The following is a 26,678-nucleotide window of genomic DNA, read 5'->3' on the forward strand; positions in this document are numbered from 1 at the left end:
ACCAAAATTTCATTTTAAGTGAGCATAATGAGTAGAGAAAAAAAATCTTATCACTCGTATTTTATAAAGAAAATATCCTCATCACTTATTTCAGAAAGAACTGTTCTTGCTTCAAACTCCTAGTCCATATGTAACTATGTCCACTAGTTTGGCAGTATGTGGACGTAACAGGACAGTAGACATTGTTCCATTTGTAAGCACTGTACTTGGTTTAAAGTCCTGATTCCATTCCTAGAGTATTTATCGTCAAGCACACTGTGTAATACCACACTGCAGAGCAAAGGCCGGCCTTTCCTGCAAAGATTTATAGAAACAATCTAGATGGTAGAAATGGAGAAACTCAAGTGGACTGGCATTTGTCCCAGGCATGAAACAGTTAAAAGTGGTATGTGTGCCAAGGTTTTAATCAGGCTTAGCAACAAAAAGATTCTTCAGTCCTCCACTTCCACAAGATTTTGTCACAGTGAAATGTCTTGCTTAGGGCCATCCATCTGTTAACAGTGACTCATGATATGGCTATGCTCTTAGGCTTGTTCACTAGTATAGTTGTTAGGGGAGTGTGTGTGTGCACGTGTGTGTAATTGCTGGACTAAGCAAAGAAAGGTTAATATTGTTGAAAGCAGAGCCTAGGTCAGGTTTATAGACTAAAAAGTATTATTGAAAGGGATTTCTCTCTTATTCTTAAAAATTTCTAATACATTGTAGACAATTTCATATGACAGAATTACAATTAATGGTCTGGTATTGTTCACTAACTCTTCAGGATTCCGTTTATATAACATTGACAAAAGAAGGTAAGTACAGGGGATTAAAACTGCTCTGCACCATGACCGGTAGCAGTATTCTCCCTGGACCAAACTGGCCCGATTTTCAATAAAATCAGAGAAGGATCCTTTCCCTGGAGTCCTGTTAGGCTAGGGCGGCTGTTAGAACTGTCATCTCCACACAAAAGGGAAAGGCCTGGGCTTTACAAATGTGGAGCCTAATTGGGAGATCTTCATGGCTGTACCCCTGACATTTATTTAAGCCTCATCAACAAAACAGAAAATAGCCATACTAATTAGCAGACCAGCACACAAATTACTATTTGTTGGGGGTGGATTATAGATTCAGTCTATTCCAAAGACAAGCCAAGTAATGGGACAGACATATCTAAATTCCTCTCCATAGCATCCAGATTGTAAACTCTGCTTATGTTAAATAAAGATACATTCTTAGAATTCAAATGATCACAATTCATTTCATATTGTGAAAAATAAATGAAAACAAAGTCTTTCACTGGCATGTCTTGGTGGAAACTGGAAAAGCGACATTCTTGCCACAGCTGGGTCCATGTCTGATAATTAAATGGACTCGGAATGGGATGAGACAAGTCCACTCAGAGTCATTTCTTAATGGAGCTGACAATAAAACACCATCTTACAAAGTTATAGACAAGAGACTTATTCATAAAACAAGATGCATATTGCTTCTCAAATCGTATGCTAAAGTCAGCAGTCAGCACCCCACTTAGAACTGCTACTTTTGTGACCACAGTATTGTTAAGTGGCTAAGGACATGAATTTCACAAGAGAAAAAAGTCAAATAGGGCCATTATTAAAAAGAACACATGTGTACATATGAACAGCTACCCGTTATAGAGTACCTATTATACTTTATTTATTAATGAAGATATTTTATTCACATTATCTATAATTCCTATAGCATCCTAGGAAAATGATGTGTAATGTTATTATTAATTAAAAACGCAGGAAGCAAGACAAAGGGATGTGCTATTTTATGAAATGTCAAAAGCAAGTTCCTTTTACAAAATCAAGTTCAGTCCAGCTCGGCACTGATCTTTCTACCAGACGCACTGGGGAAGGGTCACTATTAACAGAAATGTATGATATGGTGGGAAATTGCTAAATGTAGGTCTAATGTACTCTTACACACCACATAACACACACACACCCATGGAGGTGACAGATAGGTTATTTGTTTAAATGTAATATTTTTTGCCAGGTATATAAAAACATGTTGTATATTTTAGGTATATACAATTTAAAACTCCATTTCTAGAAACTAACATGAAATATGAAAAACCAGAAATTAGTAAGTTATAATAGAAATGTTATATCCTACTATAAAAGGAAAATTTTGTATTAAGATATGAGGAGTACTCATATTGGAAAGCATTCCTGTGATTAAATTGTTTCTATCTTAAGGCATCCTACTGAAAACAAAGACATCAAAAGGTTTTTTCCCATAAAAACAAAATCTGTTTTCCATGATAAATATCATTTAAGTACTCTATTACAGAGCCAGCAAAAACTTTTACAAAAGTGATTTAAAATGCTAAAGCTTGAGAGCATATTAGCCATGTCTGAAAAGCAAACAGGAAAACTCCAACTTGTTTACACGTCGGTAAGTGACCTCCTTAGTGGCAGCACTAGCAGCTCTCTACACACAGAATGACTTCATTCAAAGACGTGTTTTGGGAACAATTGGGATTTGGTAATAACATCCAGAAATCAATAATGGTTTATGAAAAATAAGCTCAATAAAAGGAAAAGTAAAAAAAAAATTACTCAGTTTGCCACAAAAATAGCACCATGAGTTCAGAATATTGTCGTTTTTTCCTTCTGTATATGGCTGGTACCTAGGAAAGATCCTTGACACAGTGTTGATGAATTACCAGATGAGCAGATCTTCTTCATAAGGGCCTACAGCTTTAGTCTGCCTTACCAGCCTCTCTCATTCCTAAAGAACGCTAAGACTGTGTTCTTACCCAAACTCATGTTAAAGCCACAGTTCCCACCCCCATGTCTTGCAGTCTTGTCCTTCTGCCATGGAATGAAGTAGCATGAAGGTCTCTAGGAAGCGTGAGTGCCTTTACCTTTGCTCTCTAGCCTCCAGACATTGAAGAAATACCTTTCTGTTCTCTACACATTACTCAAGCTCAAGTATTCTGTTATAGTAGTACTACACTGGCTAAATCACAGATACACAAAAATACTTTATTGTTATTGGAGGTTTTTGCTCTTTTGGGGGACCCGCCACCCAGCTCCCAAATAAATCATACACGGAGGCTTATTCTTAATCATAAATGCCTGGCCTTATCTTAGCTTGTTTCTTGCCAGCTTTTCTTAACCTAAATTCTCCCTTCTACCTTTTGCCTCTGGGCCTTTTCCTTTTCTAACTTCTGTATATCTTACTTTTACTCTTATCCCGTGGCTGGCTGTGTGGCTGGCTGGCTGTGTGACTGGCCCCTGAAGTCCTCCTCCTCCCTCTCTCATTCCCTGATCTTTTTTCTTCTCTTCCCAGATTTTTTCCTTCTATTTATTCTGTCTGCCAGCCCCGCCTATCCTTTCTCCTGCCTTGTTATTGGCCAGTTCTTTATTAGACCATCAGGTATTTTAGACAGGCACAGTAACACAGCTTCACAGAGTTAAACAAATGCAACATCAACAAAAGTAATATACCTTAAGATAACATTCCCCAACACTTTATTACTATGAACATTTCACAGTACTGTGATTATTAATCCTAATTGTTTATTTGATGGGGTTCTGAATCATCATTACATGTTGGTGAGGCATTTTCTAGATTTCATGGGTTAATTGCAATGGAAAGATCCACCCTACATGGGGGCAGCACCACTCCATGGTCTGGGGTCCCAAAATGAATAAAAAGGAAGCAGGAAGCTCTGGAGCATTCATTTCACTCCCTTCCTGATTGTGGATGCGATGTGACCAGCTGCTTTCAGTCCCACAGCTTTCCCTCCACATAGTCTATAACCTCCAACAGGAACAAAATAAACCCTCCCTTCCTTAAACTGATTTCGTCAGGTGTTTCATCCTAGAACTAGAAAAGTAACTAGTAATAAATTGGTACAAGTGCCATGTCATTGCTGTGATAAACCTGAGTATGTGGTTCACCCATCTTTGGAACAGTGTTATAAGGAAGAATGTGGGACTGTGGGGTAGAAAAGCCCTGGAAGGCTGTAAGCAGAGACTACCAGGCCATTCTGGTTAGAAACAGACAAAACTGTGGACATGGAGGACTGGCTCATGAAAGTCCAGAAAGAAGCAAGGGCTCTACTGGGATTTGGGCTGGTCTATTCCTGTGGTCATGCCATCAGGAATCTGGCTGCATTCAGCCTGTTCCCTGAACCCTTGAGTGAGAGTGAACACAGGAGAAATGGATTAACTTGTGTGGTGAGGAAAATGGCAAGGAAGGATGGCATCCAGGCTGTGGGCTGCCCTCTTCTCTCATTTAGTCTTCGGTGAAAGAGAGAGCAAAAAGTGGAGTTGAACAACACAGAAAATGTGCAGTGTGGTAAGAAACGGAGTATCAGCAAACTTCACCTCACAGAGGAGGCAGGTTCAAAACAGCTGAAACTGCTACAGAGATCGACGACATGAAGAAAAACTTGGGCTCTACACGGGCACAATGAAAGTGTTTTGAGGGCAAGACCTAACCCATCACAGACTCCTTGAGAAAACGCAAGCTTATCTGAAAGAAGAGAGACTAAACTGAGAACTTCACTCAAGGGGTTCCATGGGCGTGTTTCCCCAGGGTCAGCACACAGATGCCGATACCACTGTGGTCCAGGGGAGCCATGCTCCACACACGGCTGCCAGATGAACTTGGCAGCTTTGTTCACTCAGTACTGGTTTTGCAGGTATAACAGATAGAGGAATAAGGGTGTCAAGATAGTCTTACATCTAAGTTCTAGAGAGCTGCTGAGGAGAGGCAGTGTGTGGCAGGGTTGCAGTCCTTGTAAAGATATCCTAAGGAGCCACATAAGAAACTGAAAAAGTATGAATTGCAATGGAGACTCCAGGATTTTGAAGATGCCAAGAGCTTGAGACATTCACTGAAGAAATTTGAATGTCAGCTTTGCAGCTGGTCCAACACTATGTGTGCTCCAGGCAGCAAAGCTGAAGGGGCTACTCAAGTCTTTTACCCAGATGATTCTATCATGAGCTCCAGATGCAGGACATGAACGACAGGATTTAGTGTCTGCTCACTGGGTTTCAGCCTTGCTTAGGCAGGTCGTTACTGTTCCATCATTCTTCCTTTATGGAATGGGATATGTATTCTGTGCCACTGTATAGTGGAAGTACATTAGTTAAGAGGTTGCCTCGAGCCTCAGATGAGAGTTGGACTTTGGAGTTTTTTTTTTTTTTTTTTTTTTTTAAGATTTATTTATTATGTATACGGTGTTCTGCCTGCAGGCCAGAAGAGGGCGCCAGTTCTCATTACAGATGGTTGTGAGCCACCATGTGGTTGCTGGGAATTGAACTCAGGACCTCTGGAAGAGCAGCTAGTGCTCTTAACTGCTGAGCCATCTCTCCAGCCCGGACTTTGGAGTTTTAAATAGCATGGGGCTGCTAAGGTTATAGGGACATTTGAAGCTGTACTGAATGCATTGTGGATTATGGGATAGCCATGAGCCTATGGTACCAAAAGGTGGAAGGTTATGGTTTTAAAGTGACATGTTTGGGTGTCAAGATGACAAAATCTGGAGTTGAAATGGTTCATCTTGACTTCCCCACTGATGGTACTTTTAGAATCTATGGAAATAACTTCTGTGAGGATTAACTTCTGTGAGGATTAACTTCTGTGAGGATTTCTGTGAGGTTAACTTTTCTAGAACGGTAGGGAACACCATGCAATGGGATGTAATCCCAGAGCGAACTAGAAAGGAAAAACAAAGTTGAGTAGCAGCATTCTGTTGTGGGATATTTGTACACTGTGTGAAAGTATATTGCTGTGATTGATGAAATAAAAAGCTGAATGTCTAATACCTAGGCAGGAGGTACAGGCAGGACTTCCAGGCAGAGAGAAAGGAGAAGAAGGACTCCACATGTGTGGAGACGCCAGGAGACGTGGAGAGGAAGGAAACAAGAAGTGCAGGATGAAAGAAAGGTAAAAGGCCACATGGTAAAACACAGATTAATAAAAGCAGGCTAATTTAAGTTATAAGAGCTAGCGGGACAAGACTAAGCTAAGGCCGAGCTTCATAATTAATAATGAGTCTCTGTCATTACTTGTGAGCTGGTGACCCAAAGAAAAATCTGACTACAGCATTCTTTTTATTTTGCTTTCCTTCAGTGCATGGAATGCGACCTCAATCACCTGCCATCCAGATTTTCCTGCCACAGTGGACTATACCCTCAAACTGTGTGCCAATAAACCCTTCCTTCCTTGAGGTGCAGGTCCTTTGCTGCTGCTAATCTCTTATGAGACACAGGTAAATGCTGTGACCATCCTGGCCTGGGAACCTTGGCAGCTGTCATAAAAGAAGCTTTGTAGGCACCCCGGATTTGACTCTAAAGCTGATTTCTAAAGGTGCCTAATAAACTGCAATTTAATATACACAGTTCAATTGGTTAAAATCTTCAGAAGCCTATTCTAAATACAAAACACTACATTACATTGCTATTTTTCTAAATACTTTGCCACAGGGACAATATTCTTAGTAATATCAGCATTTGAACAGAAGTTTTAAATAATAATAGCAAATAAAATATCTAACTCTAGAAAAAAACCAGACATACAGTCCCCAAGTTATGAATGGTTTGGCTTCATGACATTTTAAGTTTACTATGGAGAAAAGCAACATACTTTAAGTAAACATGATCTTTCAACTTTTGAATTTTTCCTAGCTAGTGATAAATGATGCAGTACTGTTCTTTGGTCCCGAGTAGTGCAGGGACTCAGAGCTTCCTGTCACACATTCTGTCACAAAGGTGAACTACAGTGTACAGTGTCACTAGTTATGACTTTCAATCAGTTCATTACCTTAAGTGCATTTTCAGTTACAATACTAACGACTTCTGATGAGTCTATTAAGAGGTACCCCATCATAAGTTGAGGATTATCTGTACAGTAACTCACTCTTGGATTTCCACACATTGTTTTAATGACTGGATGTCTGGGTTTCACTTTATGTTTGCAGTAAAGGGAATCTATTAATGTTGTTCCATGTCACATTGTTCATACTCCACATAATCACAGGCTTAACTATCTCTCAGACTCACTGGAATATGAACCTTTGAAGACATGATAAAACACAAGCTAGGTATCACTTATGCAAAAGGCTTAGGAACAGCAGTGTTTCATATTTTGGACCTTTTGGGTACTACAGTATCTGTACATACACTGAGATACCTTGTGGACATGAACTGTCTTAACACCAAATTCTTTAGACAGCTTACACACAGAGTCCAGTGGTAAATTTAGCTAATATTTTTATAATATTATGATAATCTTATGCTTTGAATGTGACCTGGTATAAGAGATTTTATATATAGGGCACTCCATGTCTGTATGAAGACGGACCTTTCACATTAGAGATATCTGGTTCTCCATTGATGGCCCCGAGTCCACTGCTCTTCCCTTGATCAGTAATGCTAATTTTCTTATAATGGTCCAAGTTGCTCCCAAAGAATTCATTGAAATACATAACCTAAGATTGGAGGCACGAAGGGCAAGCATCCTTACCTGGGAAAGCTTATGCTTCTCTCTGCTTCCTCCCATTTCATTGTGTAATGTATAAACTGGTGTATACTGCACCAAACCAGAACAGGTTCCATAATCTTCCTCATTTTCCTACACATAAAGAAAAGTAGAATTATTTCACAATACTCCACTTTTTAACTAAAGTTATTTAATAAAATATCTGTTAAACATGCAAAGAAAAAAAATAAAACTTTAGCTATAATTTTAAAGAATCTTCTGAGGAAGAAGTAATGATTTTCTATGGCGTAACTTAATAATTTAAAAAATAATCCATACTTTGACTAGTTGGAATAAAATTTATAAAAACACACATTCCCTATTACTACAATGGAAGATTTTAAGTAGTTTTTCTTCAAAAGTAAAAATTCAAAACACAACTGTTAATAAAACTGCAAAGATGTAATGTGTAATCAAACCAAACACACAAATATAGATATATAAATATTTACATGATACCTTCAATACCCATAAGTTCAAAATCCAATTATTGTGATATTTTATAAATTAGGAACATTCTTCAATGTAATAGCTACTATTGGAATGAACCTATAAAACCAAAGGGTGGCATTTCTTGATAATTCCACCCCAAAGATACTTTCTTTAAAATGGTCAACTTGAAGAAAGATTTTATGAAAACATATCCTGTTAAAAATATCTTTGAAGATCTCTACATTCTGTGATAAAATATACAAACAATAAAGAGATTATTCAGTAGATGCATATAGAATAGCAGAGAGTTAGTTGCCAGAGGACTTGTTATAAACAATATATTCTTGAACAAAGGGAAAAGCATATTTCAAAAGCCATTAAAATATAAATCTCACACTGTTTGTAGAGCAGGGGCTGCAAAGTCATACAAAATCAGGGTGAAAATATCAGGATGACAGACGCAGACATACCTTGTGTTTCAGCCTGCTCTTCACCTCCTTTAGTCCCAGTCTGGCGTGACTCTTTGCCTAGAAAATGAGAATAAGTGTATCTAGCTTTGCATGCTTCTATTATCATTTACTATATATGTGTATGTGTGTGTGTGTGTGTGTGTGTAAAACTATCTCTAATAAGCATTGCTAACTATCCATATTTCTTAGAAAAGGAACAAATTATACCCCAACACTATTTCCAAGGATGCCATCTAGTTACTAATTTATTAAGCCTAAATTGGTGGTAAAAATGGGTCAACCTATATTGCATACAAACACACAAAGATTAACATTCAGTCTAGAATCAATCAATTGGGTAACTAATGCCCATTATTAATTTAAAATTGTCACCAATGAGAAACAGAGACAAGGTAAATCACAGTATCAAGTTATTTGGGCAAATGTTTAAGCATCAAGGAATTCAAGCAATTTTAGAGGGCATTATTAAAGTGCTTTTTCAAACAGATATTGACTAGCACTGGCATCTTAATGGTATGGCTAGTTCACACACAGATTTTCCAATAAAAATTAAGTCACTGAAAACTTTACACTATCCTTATGTATCTTTGGGATTTGGCCTCATGGTTGAGTATCTCCAGTCTGGCTGCAAATTGTGGGGTCCAACTTGAGACAACTGGGACTTTGTTGGAGGGATGGATGCTTTGCACTGGAGATTTCTACTCACAGTGTTCGTCATAAAGAGAGAGGAAAGGAAGCCTCATTTGCTTTGTGTTTGCTCACTGTGTGCTGGCTGCTCAGACACACTGCACTCTGTTGTCACAACTCCAAGGTTACACTGCTAGCAAGACACCTTATAAAAAAGGACAGTGACCAAGGAAGACTAAGTCTACTAGTCTAGATTCGAATTTGGGTTATATTTAGTTATGAAGTCTAACTCCTCCCCTGCTCAAAGATGAAGGAGAAAACAGTGTTTTTAAAATACACCAGTGTTTTAATCTCATCAAAAGGAGGGCGGCATAACTCTTATCTACAGACACACAGTCTGGATTTCAACCTCAAAGTCCTTGTTCCCACTACCCTATGCTGCTTCCTAAGCTGTTTGTAAGGGGTGTCAAATCATGACTCTCATGTTCACAGAGGGAAAAGACCATTCCCCATTAACAAGTGTAAAGCCCAGATGACCAATGACATATGGATAAGCACTCAAGCAATGTTCTGAAATGAATGCAAGAATTATTTGTATTATTTAAATAAATACATTACAATAGAAGATATTTTCAGAAGCCACTTAACACTAGACTATATCCTCTGAGTTTTTGGTTTTGTAATTTTTTAGAATCAATCAAGACATTTCATTCATTACTTTATCTGTAAAGCAGCTGAACCAAAGGGTCCTATATTCATTCACCAGAGGAACTAGATGGAGGAGACAGAGGAAGAGAGTGATGTGAATACAGTATTCATATATGAAACTGTCTTAAAAAGAAGTCTAGAAAGTAATATATTCCATTAAAGAAAAAACAGAAACACACACACACACACACACACACACACACACACACACACACACACAGATGGCTCCTGATGACGGAGAATAGAGGCTGATATTTGTCTATGGATGTGTGCACACACAAGCTGGAGCACCTTGGTCACTGGCACTCATGGGCACATCCTCCCCCAAATGGACAAATAGAAAGCACTTTGAATTTACATGTCTACCATCTAGACGTGAGTGTGATCAGCACAAGTGTGAAACTCAGAGGACACTCACGAATTTATATGCAGTCCGCACTGCAGGGGTTGCTTTGGTTACCGCTGTGTTGAACAACGCACTTCCTTTCTGAAAGAGAGAAATGGTTTTGAAGACTTGTGGGCAAACCGTCCTGAAAATGAAGCATTGTCAGTAGTACAGAAAGAATTGTAAGTTAAAGACCTATACAATTATGTCCAGTGTTGTTAAGAGTTTATATTTTATACTAATTTAGAACAGGGTCTAAATATTCCACTCTGTTCTTTCAGTTGGTATAAAGCATCAGTTAAGGGGCATTTCATCACTGAAGTTTGGATAGAAGAGTAATGTAGACAATACTGAATACAGATTTAAAGTTTCTCAATAAAAAGTATATAATGTTTATCAGCGGGTTTGATGTGGGGCAATAAAGACTTTTCATGTTAAAGAAAACTACTAACAAAACTATGTAATCCAATAAAATCCCCATCCACCCCTACCACTGTGCCTTAGTGCTCACTGACGAATACCAACTTCCAGAGGAAGGATTTATTACATCATACAGGTTAGAGTCCATCATCAAAGGAAGCCAGGGCAGGAGCTCAGGCAGGAACCTGAGGAGGAGTGCTGCTCACTGGCTCCCTTCCAAGCTCATATGCAGCAGCCTTTCTTAAACCTCCCAAGACCGCCTGCCCAGGGTGGTACTCCAACAGTGGGCTAGTACAGCAATCACCAATCAGGAAAGTGCCACACACATGCCCACAAGCCACTACGACAGAGGCATTTCCTCCACTGAGGCTCCCTCCTCCCAACTGTGTGAAGGTGTTAGAAACCAGCCAGCACACTGGTGTTCTGAAGGATGGGAGAAGGGCAGGTGTTGGTCTTAAATAAGCCTTTCCCCTGTGAACTAAACATTTTCATTTTAAAATTTCCTTTATAATTATCAACAAACTATAAACAAAAAATATACTTAAAGTATGATAAAACACACATACTTCAAATTAAACAGTGTTAAGTGTAGCCAGAGTACTTTCTCCAAACATTTCTCCACACTTTCTAGAGGACACAAAAGACGAAACCATAGGCTTATGCTTACCTTGACTGTATGCACCCACTGTTGATATGACCTCGGGCTCCCTGAAACATAAAAATTAGATGCCAGGAATCATTGCTAACAAGGGAGACTGGAAAGCAGAGTTGGCCCAGCTGGTCCTGCTGTAAAAGCAGCACTGGTGTTGTAGGAATGAGTGAGCTGTAACAGAGCAATCAGGACTTACACCACACACGCTTTCACATGTGAAGAAAGGTTTAGCTAGAGTCTCTCATTTTAATATTTGCTTTTAATGGAAAATATAACCTCCTGAAATTCAACATGTCTATGTTCTTAAAAATAAATTTTTCAATGATTTATGCCTATTGTTTTAAAAATACGTCTGTTTTATAGTTAGGTTCACTTAAAACATTTCAAGTGTGAAGAGTGAAGGAAGCTGGGAAACGCAGAAAATTGAGGCCAAAAGAGATGGCTTTGTATTTTTTAAATAGTAACGTACACTAACAGGTACTTGTATTTTAGCATAACTAAATGACACTTTTATCTGAAATTATTCTCTAGCTTTCTAAATGTAAAACATATCGCTGGAAGGAAATATAAAAAGAGCGAACATCCCGGTTATGGAAGAGCTGACCTGACAGAACTACCTCTAACAAACTCTGACAGTCCAGGCTGGGGAGAAGCTCACTGAGTAAAATACCTGCTGTGCACACCTGAGGACCTGAGTTTGATCCAGACAAAAAAGTCAGGTGGGGTGCTCCACACCCAGAGTCCTAGTGCTGGGGTGCTCCACACCCAGAGTCCTAGTGCTGGGGTGCTCCACACCTAGAGTCCTAGTGCTGGGGTGCTCCACACCTAGAGTCTTAGTGCTGAGGTGGTCCACACCTAGAGTCCTAGTGCTGGGGTGGTCCACACCCAGATTCCTAGTGCTGGGGTGGTCCACACCTAGAGTCCTAGTGCTGGGGTGGTCCACACCTAGAGTCCTAGAGCTGGGGTGGTCCACACCTAGAGTCCTAGAGCTGGGGTGGTCCACACCTAGAGTCCTAGTGCTGGGGTGCTCCACACCTAGAGTCCTAGTGCTGGGGTGCTCCACACCTAGAGTCCTAGTGCTGGGGTGCTCCACACCTAGAGTCCTAGTGCTGGGGTGGTAGACACAGGCACATTCCTCTGCGAGACCCAAGTCACTTAACCAAGGTACATGGTGAGTGTCAATAATGGACAAGGTTATCCTTTGGCTTCCTCATCCACTCAGACCCCAGACACACACAAACATGCACCCAAAACTCTGTCAATAAACATACTCACTTGCAAAAAAACATTAATTATTTGGTCAATGAAATGAAATTACTAGCCAAAAGAGAAACACATATCTGGTGCTAGAGAGATGGTTCAGCAGTTACTAACACTTTGTTCTTGCAGAGGACCCAAGATCAACTCCCAGTACTCACATGGTGACTCACAACTGTCTATAACTCTAGATCCAGGGGTCTAGCACCCTCTTCTGGCCTCTATAGGCACCAAACATGAATGTGGTGCGCTCGCGCACGCGCGCGCACACACACACACACACACACACACACACACACACACGCAGCCAAAATACTCATACAAATAAATAAACAAATAAATAACTGTCTTCCCCAAAAGACTTAGAAACACACATCTGATAGTCTTTCAAACCGATTTATTACAGTTAGAGTTTAAAATACCTTCTTAATTTTTACAATGCTTAAATAATCTCAAAAATTATATGGGTAAAAGTCATTATTAAAAATAAAGTCTCAAGCTACTCAGTCACTGTTGCACAAAGAACCCCTCAAGATACAGCATAGTCTTTTTATGTGGTTGTATCTCTGTTTTAAAAAGAAAATATACCAAGAGCAAGAGAGATTTCAAGGCACCAGCCTGCTTATAGCTAAGACTGATGAGCTGAGTTTGATCCCCAGAACCCACACAGTAGTAGGTGAGCACTGAATCAAGCAAGTTGTCCTCTGACCTACTCATATGTAGGGGCATCCATACACGCATACACATGCACAATTGATAAATAAATGTAAAAACTGCCATCACCTTGCTGCTAGGAACCAGTGTGAGAACAGCTGCCTGCTTGGTGTAGTGGGACTCAGCTCAAAACTGATACTGTGGTCTCACCCTAGCAGTTTCCTGTAGTGGGTGGTTGTCTGTGCCATGCCCTGAAGCACTACCCCCTAGTGAGGCAGCAGGGAGCTGCTAGGGACCTGCCCCTTGGGCGTGGCCACCAGGGACCCTTAAGACCATGGATGCACATATGCATTCTCTCTACTTCATGGATTTTGGATGCTGAGACTGACGGGGCAGAGCTCGCCAGAGAACAGCTTGGACCTTCCAGGATCCTGCTACAATCCCTTATTTCTGTCTTGTGAGTTAACCCCCAAATAAATACCTTTGATCATTAGGCTGATTCCGTGGGCTAACAGCAATTAAATCACATTAGTTTCCTGCTATCTCTGAAGCATTAACAAAAATTGGGCACTGAAAAATGTCTGGTTCTGGATTAATTTTATCCTTCAAATCTCTCCCTAACTTAAAAGAAAAACCAAGTTTGGTTTGCTTTTATTACAAATTAGTAATATAGATCTCTTGCTGCATTTGTTCATTTTTCTTGGAGAAGAAAATCCAGGGTCAAACAACAGTATGGCTTGACCCCACAGATTCAGAAACATATTTCCCTTGTAAAATGGTGAAAATAATTCAAGTTATCCTACCAATTTATTTTTCAAATAAAGTTTAATTTATTAGCAACAAAATCATATCTTTCATCCAGATCATCTTTACTTTTTTTTTTTTTAAGCTTTTGAGGCAGGGTCTCATCTAACCCAAGCTGATCTCAAATTCGTTATAAACTGAGAGGGGCCTTTGGCTCCCAGTCCTGCTGCTTCACCTCCCATGTGCCAGAATCACAGTGTGTACCATATTCTCATCAGTTCACTAGCTACTGCTCGTTCCTCACAAACGACTGCATGGAAACCCGTCATTTAGGAGCTGTACATTATTTACAATTAGAACCTATGGTGTTTATTTCCCCAAAATGAATTCAAGAAAGTGGAAGAAAAACAGGATAGTATGGTAACAACTTAAGACTCAAGAATAATTATAATTGTCAACCCTGAAAAAATGCTAATGTATCAACTACAAAGAAAACAGTTGTGGCAAAATCATAGAGCAGTTTCAGGAGGAAGTTAAACATCTTACTTAAAATTATAAGGTTAAGTTCATATTCAGCTCTTATAGGTCATGAGATGTTTTTACCTACTGTACATTGTCTGAGCTGCATTTCTTTCCTGTAAAATATACAAAACAGGCAGTGCCATGAGAAGGATAAGGTCTCTGGCTGTGGCCTGGACCTCTCGAGTGCAGGGCCACCCCATGGATGACACCACTAGGACTAGTTCCATTAGCAACCACAAAACTAAGAATCAGGTATTTTAAAACCTGGCTCATTGTTTCTTCAACTCTGAAACACCACCTCTAGGAATGCTTCATAACAAACAGAACAGAGCAAGTTATCCAGGCTCTTCCTCTGTCTAGTTTCAAAAGTGATTACCTTCAAAAGGAAAGGGGTGTTGAAAGCCGGGGCTGTGGAAAGAATACAAGTTAGGAAAGCAGTAAGGGCTGGATGGGTGGATGTCAGGGAGCGGGGTAGAACACAGGCACTAAGAAGAAGGAAAACAGAATGATGAAGTGGGAAGGGTTAAGTGGGGGATGAACTGGAGAGCAGGAGAGGAGCAGCATGGGGAGGGGCAACTAACACTGAAGACTTCTGGGAATGCCACAGGGAACCGTATCATAGGAGATACGTAAGACATATTTAAACATAAAAGTTTAAATAGAGTTGCCTTATAAAGGGGTACAATGACTTTGCTAAATAACACCAAATAAAAAGAAAAAAATGACTAACTCCTATTGTTTATCTTTTCTATTTCAAATCCTAATGAATCAAGTATTATTTTTTTCTAAGAACAGTATCTATGTATTTTAAGATAATTTAAAATATAAATAATAACACCTGACTGGCATAATTTTTAAAAATGCTTTCTTGTTCATTCAAATTAATAACTATGGAAATGGATTTTCCTCTTGGATAAGCATTTGCTCCCTCAGATTAGAACATGGGAGCTGGAAATCATTTTAATTATAATAAAAACCATTAAATTAAATAGAAAATTAGTAGATCACTAAGTCAGATGCTGACCAAGATCATATCCTCTTGTTCTTCTTTTAAGAACTACAGATCTTAGTTAAGAAATAACAAAAATAAAATGAATTAGTTATCCTTATATACTAGTGGCAGCCTTTAATTCTCCTTTATTTCTTCAGTTTCTGGACTAGCGGTTATTACTATAGAATTTAAGTGTACAAAAGGATCACAGCTCTACCCCATTACTGTCACAAGATGTCATCTTCAATTCTACAAAAGCTACCAGCCCCACGGGTCATAAAGATAATGAGACAGCAGTTATGTAAATACTGAGTAGATGCCTCAAGCAATTTGTCCATAAGCTGACAATATTTTGCTTGTCTGAGTTGAAAAGTGAAAAGGCGTCATTTTAACACAAAAGTTCCATTGAAGCTAAATTTCTGCCCGTGAGCTGAGGAGAGGGAGCTGAAGGAACCCACATTTAGCTCTCTTGCTGAGTCAGACAAACTAACTTTCCCAAGATCAGTGAATCCGTGAGGTGCTGGACTTCTGCCAGGGGAAGACCTGTGGCCGCCAAGCTCATCGGCTGTCTTGTGAATGAGCAAATTCTCCTCATCCGCTTATTTCTATGCTTTATGGCTGGCAATGAGTATCATTTTAGGGTAAAGTCAAGGTGTGAAACTTGAAGACATGTACTTATTACTTTTTATCTTTTCAATTCTAGTAACTATTTATTCAAACATAGACTAAAAACCTGGCTACGGAAGCAAACCAACAAAAAGGTCAAAATAACACACCAGCACAGAGAGAGAAGATACGTTGTTCACTTGGGTCTCACAAATACAGAGCAGTGTGCTCAGCAATCTTGCTTCAAAGCACCATGGAAACACTGGAGGACTCACGGAAAATTCTCTGCATGCCAGGACTGTATAGAACAACATCTGCCGACAACGTGTCAACTAATGAATCATTCTTTGCCTGGATATTTACATTTGCAGGGCATTCTATTTTTGGAATGGTAAAGTTAAAACTTTGCTAATACTACAGTAGTCTGCAAAAATTGTAAAGATTCCCACATAACACTCCCTGAAACAGGCAGTATGCACGAGGAATTCCAGCACCTTCTGCTGCACCACACTGCAGTACACTATTTTAACCAGAGTCTCAGTTCCAAAGTCAGACTCAATCACAGCCATCACTCACCACTTTCTAGAAGAAACCATTATTTGGTGGGAAAGGGTAAAAGATATAAATTAAGTGGAATTCTGTTGTTTATTTTCAATAATACTAAGAGGTTATTGGAGCCAAATAACTACCAAATGATGAGATTACCTTCTTGCCTTGATCATGAAAATAAACCCATTGCACAGTTCATATAAGATGTAAATTGTACATAAGACATTGTGTGTTTAGGAGAAAATGATTGTTTATAAAAATACAGATATCAGAGCCAGGCACAAAAATCAGACATGTCTAGAAAATGAATACTCATACTCAAAAACAGGCACAAAATCAGACATGTCTAGAAAATGGATAACCATATTCAAAAACAGGCATAAAAATCACATGTTGTCTCAAAAATGGATGACCACACTCAAAACTGTCCTTACCTCCAGAGAAGCCCCCCGCAGTGATCTCTTCTTCGAATATATCAGAGAAACCCCTTCCTGCATTAAGCTTTGCCAGTCGGCCATCAATAAACTGAAATGTAAAAGTTTCAAATGTTAATTTTTTCATAGGCTTTACAACAATAAAAATTACTTACAAATACTGAAAAATGGGGGAAATGGATAAAATAAAAATAAGGATGTCTACAACAGTCACAGGAATCATACTATTAACAATTTACTTAAAAGAAAACCATATACATGTAATTGTGTGTATAGATATACATACATAGTTTTAATGAGCTTTTCTCATTTTGGCTGACAATGTTCCCTCCAAGAGTCAAAGACCATCTAACAAAAACCACAATAACAGTCGTGAGAAGCATCTTTTGAGTGGATGGCCAAGGCTGTGCAAGAGACTTCTAAAACATACAGCCCATTAGATACCTTGCTCAGTCTTGATGCAGGGGGGGAGGGGCTTAGTCCTGCCTCCACTTGGTATGCCAGACTTTGTTGACTCCCCAAGAGAGGCCTTACCCCCTCTGAGGAGTGGATGGGGGGTGAGGAGGATGGAAGAAGGAGAGGGAGAGGGAACTGAGGTTGGTATGTAAAATGAAAAAAGAATTTTAAATTAAAAAAAAAATTGCCTTTTGTGGCCCCCAAAGGTGGAAGGTAAGTCCCTACTGCTGAAGACACCATGCACTTCAGACACAGGGCCAAGAAATCCCTGAGCTGGAACTGACCTGAATGCCTCTTCCCTGAGGACTAGCTCTAACAGTGTCAGAGGCTACCATGCAAGCTTCCAAAGGAGAGAGGCAACTAACAGTCCTGCTCAGCTAGGACGCCTGTGAACCACATCAACAACCAGCAGGACACAATAAGGGGGCACTATTGGCACGCATACCATGTAAACAACAGCTCTCTAACTGTTAAGACCCACTCAACAGGAGAGAAACCATGCCTAGTACTGGAAACCTAGGTAACTACCAGTGCTCATAGTCACAATTATTGGAGGAGAATCTACAACAACTAATTTACTAAAACCAGCATAATTCTAAAAATATCTACAAACATTTGTCCTTATACCCATAGATAGGCATAGTTCTCACCCCTCATTAAGGAAACTTCTCTTTTGCAACAGATGGAGACCACTACAGAAAACTATAACCAAACAAAATGAAGAGTTGTGGAGATCAGACCCATCAGCTACATCTACAAAACAAGTCCCACACCTAAGGCTCACAGAATGTTGCAGAAGATGGGGGCATAAAGATTTAAGAGCCAGAGGATCAATGAGTTTACTGTGAGACTGTGTTTCGTAGTAATATCAGAAGCCACACCTATAAAGTGTCACCGACATGACTGCCCAAACACAAGCTCAACAAAAATTACAACAATGGATATGTCATAGCAGATGGGGAAAAGCTCAAGAAGTCCCAATTATACACAAAGAACTATAGGCAACTGAGTAAAGCTGGGAGTAGGAAAGGTAGTCTTCTCAAGGGACGAGCACACCAACTGTTTGTTCAGTGCCAAACGGTCAACCCTGAAAACATTCTGTGGTGGTGGTTTGAATAGGTATGCCCTCCCCCATAGCCTCCTGAGTTTGAATGCTTGGCCTATAGAGAGTGGCACTATTAGTAGGTGTAGCCTTGTTGAGTAGGTATGGAGTTGTTGGAGGAGGTGTGTCACTGTGGGAGTGTGCTTTGAGGTCTCATATGCTCAAGCTATACCCAGTGTGGGACATAGTTCACATCCTGTTGCCTGTGAATCAAGATGTAGAACTCTCAGTTACCTCTTCAGCACTATCCCTCCCTGCATGCCACCAGGATGATAACAGACTAAACCTCTGAACTGTAAACCAGTTGCACTGAAATGTTTTCCTTTATAAAAGTTGCTGTGGTCATGGTGTCTCTTCACAGCAATAGAAACCCTAACTAAGAAACATTCATACAAGTAACATTATAAAGACTGAGCCTGTTATATTTAGGAATATATATATATATATATATATATATATATATATATATATATATACACACACACACACACACACACAGAGATATACATATGTGCATGCAGTAACAGTGAAAAAAGAGGCCATGAATTTGAGGGAGAGTGGGTAAAGGTATATAGGAGGATTTGGAAGGAGAAAAGGGAAGGGAGGAATATAATTATATTACAATCTCAAACATAAAAATTTTTAAATTTTACTCATAAAAATACTAACAGCACATTTTACCACAGAAATATGCATATATGTGCTGTATACACACACACACACACACACACACACACACACACACACTCACACAAGAACATTCTCAAACAGTGCAAAGAGTAGACTCTTGATGACCAGCCATTTATCAGTTCAGCCACATGTGCTTAGCACAGACTCTCACTGTACTAGATCAAGTGCAGCAGTAGATAGGAGCTTGCAATCCAGTCAGTATCCCCCAATATCACCCTGATAACATCAATGTTCACCAAAAAATATTCCTTGCCTAAACTATGATGCCCTTAAAGATAACTGAGTACCAAGAAATTCCAAGCATTCAATAGTAAAATAAATACAATTTTCATGACATGCCATGTAATTGTTGGTTGAAGGATCAGACTTAGGATTATTAGTTTAAATATCAAGGAAAACATATATTGCTATGGCTTGTTCAAGGTCCCTTTAAATAATAGTTCTCAGTGTTCTTGAAGAGGAGACTGGAGTAAGAAGTGCATAGAACCTCCACAGGCCCCTGAAAACCTTTTCAAGAGCAGTTTCCCTGGACAGTGCATATCTGTTCAAGTGAGGGCAGTAAGTATATAGAGCCCTTCAAGTATTGACAGTATTGAAAAACACTGCAGATGTTTACACATGACCAGTGTGGGGGATATCAGTAACATAATTAAATACATATGCATTTGTTTAATTCTGCTTGTTTATTTATAGTTTGTTGTGCAAATAAGGCAGTGAAGGGTCTCTAAGGCTCCCCTGTATCTTTAATGCAAGGGTATATCATGAAATATTTTAGATGCTTTTTTAAGGATGTAAATGATAACACTGGGTTTTAATATTCATTCTGAAGTTAATCCTCAATATGATTTTAATTCTAAAAATTTAAATTTGTTTGCTTGTTTTGTTTTTTCAGACAGTGTTTCTCTGTGTAGCCCTGGATGTAGTCCTGGATCTCACTCTGTAGACCAGTATGGTCTTGAACTCACAGAGATCTACCTGCTTCTTGAGTGCTGGGATTAAAGGCATGCACCACCACTACCACCATCACCCAGAGAAATTTAAATTTTAATAGAATTAAAATTAAGTAGCCTGACTTAAAAAACATCTCACAGAGTATACCATTATTCTATTTGTAGAGATAAAACAGGAAATTCATTGAGAGGAGTTGCACAGAGCAGTACAGTATTCTTCAGGTAACACTTCACAATAATACTGTAGATTTTTCCCAGCTATAATATACAACTTTCAAAACAACCTTTTACAGAGAAAATTAAGGAACAACAGCAAATAAATTAATACATGATGTTCAAAATGAAGTGTGGTCATTTTCTTTATTATCATACAATCTTTTTTTTTTTGTTGTTTTTTCTTTTTCTTTTTTTTTTTTAATTTTTATTTTGCAATAAAATTCAGTTCTACATATCAGCCACAGATTCCCTTGTTCTCCCCCCTCCCGCCCCCCTCACCTTCCCCCCAGCCCGCCCCCCATTCCAATCTCCTCCAGGGCAAAGCCTTCCCCACAGACTGAGATCAACCTGGTGGACTCAGTCCAGGTAGGTCCAGTCCCCTCCTCCCATGCTGAGCCAAGGGACCCTGCATAGGCCCCAGGTTTCAAACAGCCAACTCATGCAATGAGCACAGGACCCGGTCCCACTGCCTGGATGCCTCCCAAACAGATCAGGCCAATCAACTGTCTCACCCACTCAGAGGGCCTGATCCAGTTGGTGACCCCTCAGCCATTGGTTCATATTTCATGTGTTTCCGTTTGTTTGGCTATTTGTCTCTGTGCTTTATCCGACCTTGGTCTCAACAATTCTCTCTCATATAAACCCTCCTCATTCTCGCTAATTGGACTCCCAGAGATCCACCTGGGGCCTAGTCATGGATCTCTGCCTCCAGGTCCATCAGTAGTTGGATGAGGTTTCTAGCACGACAATTAGGGTGTTTGGCCATCCCATCACCAGAGTAGGTCAGTTCGGATTGTCGCTCGACCATTGCCAGCTGTCTGTTGTGGGGGTATCTTTGTGGATTTCTGTGGGCCTCTCTAGCACTTTGTTTCTTCCTATTCTCATGTGGTCTTCATTTACCATGGTCTCCTATTCCTTGTTCTCCCTCTCTGTTTTTGATCCAGCTGGGATCTCCCACTCACCCAAGCTCTCTTTCCCTCGACCCTCGCCCTTCACTACCCCCACTCCTGTCCAGGCTGTTCATGTAGATCTCATTCCATTTCTCTGTCGTTGGGCGATCCCTGTGTCTTTCTTGGGGTCCTGTTTTCCAGGTAGCCTGCCTGGTGATGTGAGTAGCAGTCCAGTCATCCTTGTTCCACATCTAGTATCCTGTTATGAGTGAGTACATACCATGTTTGTCTTTCTGAGTCTGGGATACCTCACTCAGGATGATTTTTTCTAGATCCATCCATTTGTCTGCAAACCTCATGATGTCATTGTTTTTCTCTGCTGAGTAGTATTCCATTGTGTATATGTACCACATTTTGTTTATCCATTCTTCAGTTGAAGGGCATCTAGGTTGTTTCCATGTTCTGGCTATTACAAACAACGCTGATATGAACATAGCTGAACAAGTGCTCTTGTGGTGTGGTTGAGCATTCCTTGGGTATATGCCCAAGAGTGGTATAGCTGGATCTTGGGGGAGATGGATTCCCAATTTTCTAAGAAATCGCCATATTGATTTCCAAAGTGGTTGTACAAGCTTGCATTCCCACCAGCAGTGGAGGAGAGTTCCTCTGGCTCCACATCCTCTCCAGCATAAGGTGTCTTCAGTGTTTTTGATCTTAGCCATTCTGACAGGCGTAAGGTGGTATCTCAGAGTTGTTTTGATTTGCATTTCCCTGATGATTAGGGATGTTGAGCAATTCCTTATATGTCTTTCAGCCATTTGAGTTTCCTCTGTTGAGAATTCTCTGTTTAGTTCTATAGCCCATTTCTTAATTGGACTGTTGGGCATTTTGATGTCTAATTTCTTGAGTTCCTTATATATTCTGGATATCAGTCCTCTGTCAGATGTGGGATTATTGAAGATCTTTTCCCATTCTGTAGGCTGTCGCTTTGCTTTGTTGACCGTATCCTTTGCCCTACAAAAGCTTCTCAGTTTCAAGAGGTCCCATTGATTGATTGTTTCTCTCAGTGTCTGTGCTACTGGTGTTCTATTTAGAAAGTGGTCTCCTATGCCAATGTGTTCAAGACTACTTCCTACTTTCTCTTCTAGCAGGTTCAGAGTAGCTGGATTTATGTTGAGGTCCTTGATCCACTTGGACTTAAGTTTTGTGCACGGTGATAGATATGGATCTATTTGCAGCCTTCTACATGTTGATATCCAGTTTTGCCAGCACCATTTGTTGAAGATGCTTTCTTTTTTCCATTGTGCACTTTTGGCTTCTTTGTCAAAAATTATTTGTTCATAGGTGTGCGGATTAATATCAGGGTCTTCAATTCGATTCCATTGGTCCACATGTCGGTTTTTATGCCAGTACCAAGCTGTTTTTATTACTGTAGCTCTATAGTACAGCTTGAAGTCAGGGATCGTGATGCCTCCAGAGGTTGTTTTATTGTACAGGATTCTTTTGGCTATCCTGGGTTTTTTGTTTTTCCATATGAAGTTGAGTATTATTCTTTCCAGGTCTGTGAAGAATTGTGTTGGTATTTTGATGGGGATTGCATTGAATCTGTAGATTGCTTTTGGTAAGATTGCCATTTTTACTATGTTAGTTCTGCCTATCCATGAGCATGGGAGATCTTTCCATTTTCTGACTTCTTCTTCAATTTCTTTTTTCAGGGACTTAAAGTTCTTGTCATATAGGTCCTTCACTTGCTTGGTTAGTATTACCCCAAGGTATTTTATGTCATTTGTGGCTATAGTAAAGGGTGATGTATCTCTGATTTCCTTCTCCGCTTTTTTGTCCATTGTATATAGGAGGGCTACTGATTTTTTGGAGTTGATCTTGTATCCTGCTATGTTGCTGAAGGTGTTTATAAGCTGTATCAGTTCCTTGGTGGAATCTTTGGGGTCGCTCAAGTATACTATCATGTCATCTGCAAATAGGGAAAGCTTGACTTCTTCCTTTCCAATTTGTATCCCCTTAATCTCCTTATGTTGTCTTATTGCTCTGGCTAGAACTTCAAGTACTATATTGAATAAGTATGGGGAGAGCGGACAGCCTTGCCTCGTTCCTGATTTTAGTGGAATTGCTTTGAGTTTCTCTCCATTTAATTTGATGTTGGCTGTTGGCTTGCTGTAAATTGCCTTTATTATGTTTAGGTATGTTCCCTGTATTCCTGATCGCTCCAAGACCTTTATCATGAAGGGGTGTTGGATTTTGTCAAATGCCTTTTCAGCATCTAGTGAGATGATCATGTGGTTTTTTTCTTTGAGTTTGTTTATATGGTGTATCACATTGACAGACTTTCGTATGTTGAACCATCCTTGCATCCCTGGAATGAATCCTACTTGATCATGGTGGATAATTGTTTTGATGTGGTCTTGGAGTCTGTTTGCCAGTATTTTATTGAGTATTTTTGCATCAATGTTCATGAGGGAGATCGGTCTGTAGTTCTCTTTCTTTGTTGTATCCTTGTTTGGTTTGGGAATCAGGGTAATTGTAGCCTCATAGAAGGAGTTTGGTAATGTTCCTTCTGTTTCTATTGTATGGAACAATTTAGAGAGTATTGGTATTAACTCTTCTTTGAAGATCTGGTAGAATTCTGTACTGAAACCATCTGGTCCTGGGCTTTTTTTGGTTGGGAGACTTTTAATGACTGTTTCTATTTCGTTAGGGGTTATTGGACTATTTAAATAGTTTATCTGGTCTTGATTTAATTTAGGTATGTGGTACCTATCCAGAAAATTATCCATTTCTTTTAGGTTTTCCAGTTTTGTGGAATAGAGGTTTTTGAAGTATGACCTGATGATTCTCTGGATTTCCTCAATGTCTGTTGTTATGTCCCCCTTTTCATTTCTGATTTTGTTGATTTGGATGCTCTCTCTCTGTCTTTTGGTTAGTTTGGATAAGGGCTTGTCTATCTTGTTGATTTTCTCAAAGAACCAACTCTTTGTTTCATTAATTTTTTGTATTGTTCTCTTTGTTTCTATTTTATTGATTTCAGCTCTCACTTTGATAATTTCCTGGCATCTATTTTTCCTGGGAGACTTTGCTTCTTCCTGTTCTAGAACTTTCAGGTGTGCTGTTAAGTCACTAGTGTGAGATTTCTCCAGCTTATTTATGTGGGCGTTTAGTGCTATGAATTTCCCTCTTAGTACTGCTTTCATAGTGTCCCATAGGTTTGGATATGTGGTGTCTTCATTTTCGTTGATCTCTAGGAAGTCTTTAATTTCTTTCTTTATTTCTTCCTTAACCTATTGGTGATTCAGGTGGGTATTGTTCAGTTTCCATGAGATTGTAGGTTTTCTGTAGTTTTTGTTGTTGTTGAAATCCAACTTTAGACCATGGTGGTCTGATAGAACACAGGAGGTTATTCTAATTGTTTTGTATCTGTTTAGATTTGCTTTGTGACCAAGTATGTGGTCGATTTTAGAGAAGGTTCCATGGGGTGCTGAGAAGAAGGTATATTCTTTTTTGTTAGGATGGAATGTTCTGTAGATGTCGATTAAGTCCATTTGAGTCATGACATCAATTAAGTCCTTTATTTCTCTGTTAAGTTTCGATTTGGGGGATCTGTCCAGTGGTGAAAGTGGGGTGTTGAGGTCTCCCACTATTAATGTGTGGGGTTTTATATGTGATTTAAGCTTTAATAATGTTTCTTTTACATATGTGGGTGCCCTTGTGTTTGGGGCATAAATGTTCAGAATTGAGACTTCATCTTGGTGGATCTTTCCTGTGATGAGTATGTAATGCCCTTCTTGATCTCTTTTGATTGATTTTAGTTTGAAGTCTATTTTGCTGGATATCAGGATGGCTACACCCGCTTGTTTCTTAAGACCGTTTGATTGGAAAGTCTTTTCCCAGCCTTTTATTTTTAGGTAGTGTCTATCTTTGAATTTGAGATGTGTTTCTTGTATGCAGCAGAAAGATGGGTCCTGCTTTCGTATCCATTCTGTAAGCCTATGTCTTTTTATAGGTGAATTAAGTCCATTGATATTGAGGGATATTAATGTCCAGTGATTGTTCATTCCTGTTATTTTTTGGTGGTGATGTGTGTGTACTTTTCTTCGTTGGGGTCTACTGCTGAGGCTTTATCTATTGCCTGTGTTTTCGAGGTTGTATCTGACTTCCTTAGGTTGGAATTTTCCTTCTAGTGCTTTCTGTAGGGCTGGGTTTGTGGATAAATATTGTTTAAATCTGGCTTTGTCATGGAATGTCTTGTTCACTCCATCTATGACGATTGAAAGTTTTGCTGGGTATATTAGTCTAGGCTGACATCCATGGTCTCTTAATGTCTGCATTACATCTGTCCAGGACCTTCTGGCTTTCAAAGTCTCCATTGAGAAATCGGGTGTTATTCTGATAGGTTTGCCTTTATATGTCACTTGGCCTTTTTCCTTTGCTGCTCTTAATATTCTTTCTTTATTCTGTACGTTTAATTGTTTAATTATTATGTGGCGAGGGGACTTTTTTTGGGGGTCTAGTCTGTTTGGTGTTCTATAGGCTTCCTGTATCTTCATAGGCATTTCCTTCTTTAAGTTGGGAAAGTTTTCTTCTATGATCTTGTTGAATATATTTTCTGTGCCCTTGAGTTGGTATTCTTCTCCTTCTTCTACCCCTATTATTCGTAGGTTTGGTCTTTTCATGGTGTCCCAAATTTCTTGGACATTTTGGTTCATGACTTTGTTGACTTTAGTGTTTTCTTTGACTGATGAATCTATTTCTTCTATTGTATCTTCAACGCTAGAGATCCTCTCTTCCATCTCTTGCATTCTGTTGATTATACTTGCATCTGAAGTTCCCAATCGTTTTCTCAGGTTTTCTATTTCCAGCATTCCCTCTGTTTGTGTCTTCTTCATTTTTTCTATTTCCTTTTTCAGGTCTTGGACTGTTTCCTTCATTTGTTTCATTGATTTTTCTTGATTTTCTTTCAGTATTTTATTGTTCTCTTCCAGGACTTTATTGATTTCTTCTAATTTGTTTGCCCTTTCCTCTAGTTGTTTACAGCGTTCTTCACATTTTTTTGTCTTTTCCTCTACACGAGCCTCTAGCTTCTTCATGATGACATTCATAAGGCTATTTTCTTCTGCTTCTTCCAATTTCTGATGTTCAGGTCTAGGTGTTGGAGGAGGGCTAGGGCCTGGTGATGGTGTATTACTATTCATTTTGTTGTATGTGTTTCTGCCTTGACGTCTGCCCATCTCCTTGTGGTTCGTTCCTGGCCTTATCCGCACACTTGGTTCAGAGCTGACAGATTCAGGAAGTCTCTCTCTCTTGTCCAGATGGGAGCTCTCTTGTCCAAATTGGAAGTCCGGGGCAGGATGGAAGCTCTTGTTCAGAAGGGAAGTCCGGGGGAGGATGGGTGCTCTCCTCTC

At 39.5% G+C, this 26,678-nt stretch overlaps 1 protein-coding gene across 2 annotated transcripts in view; it reads right to left on the reverse strand.

Annotated features, from left to right (window-relative positions):
• The window catches only part of Dennd1b (DENN domain containing 1B), a 229,432-nt gene that overhangs the window by 16,449 nt on the left and 186,305 nt on the right, over positions 1-26,678 (reverse strand). For both annotated transcript variants that reach the window (XM_059281211.1, XM_059281210.1), the window contains 5 exons: positions 16,961-17,051; positions 11,219-11,259; positions 10,165-10,233; positions 8,412-8,468; positions 7,495-7,602 (listed from right to left, as the gene is read on the reverse strand). In XM_059281211.1, the coding sequence (XP_059137194.1) occupies positions 7,495-7,602; positions 8,412-8,468; positions 10,165-10,233; positions 11,219-11,259; positions 16,961-17,051 (366 nt within the window). The remainder of the gene's footprint in view (positions 1-7,494; positions 7,603-8,411; positions 8,469-10,164; positions 10,234-11,218; positions 11,260-16,960; positions 17,052-26,678) is intronic.

The sequence above is a fragment of the Peromyscus eremicus genome, chromosome 15 (assembly GCF_949786415.1).
Source record: "Peromyscus eremicus chromosome 15, PerEre_H2_v1, whole genome shotgun sequence".
Lineage (NCBI taxonomy): Eukaryota > Metazoa > Chordata > Mammalia > Rodentia > Cricetidae > Peromyscus > Peromyscus eremicus.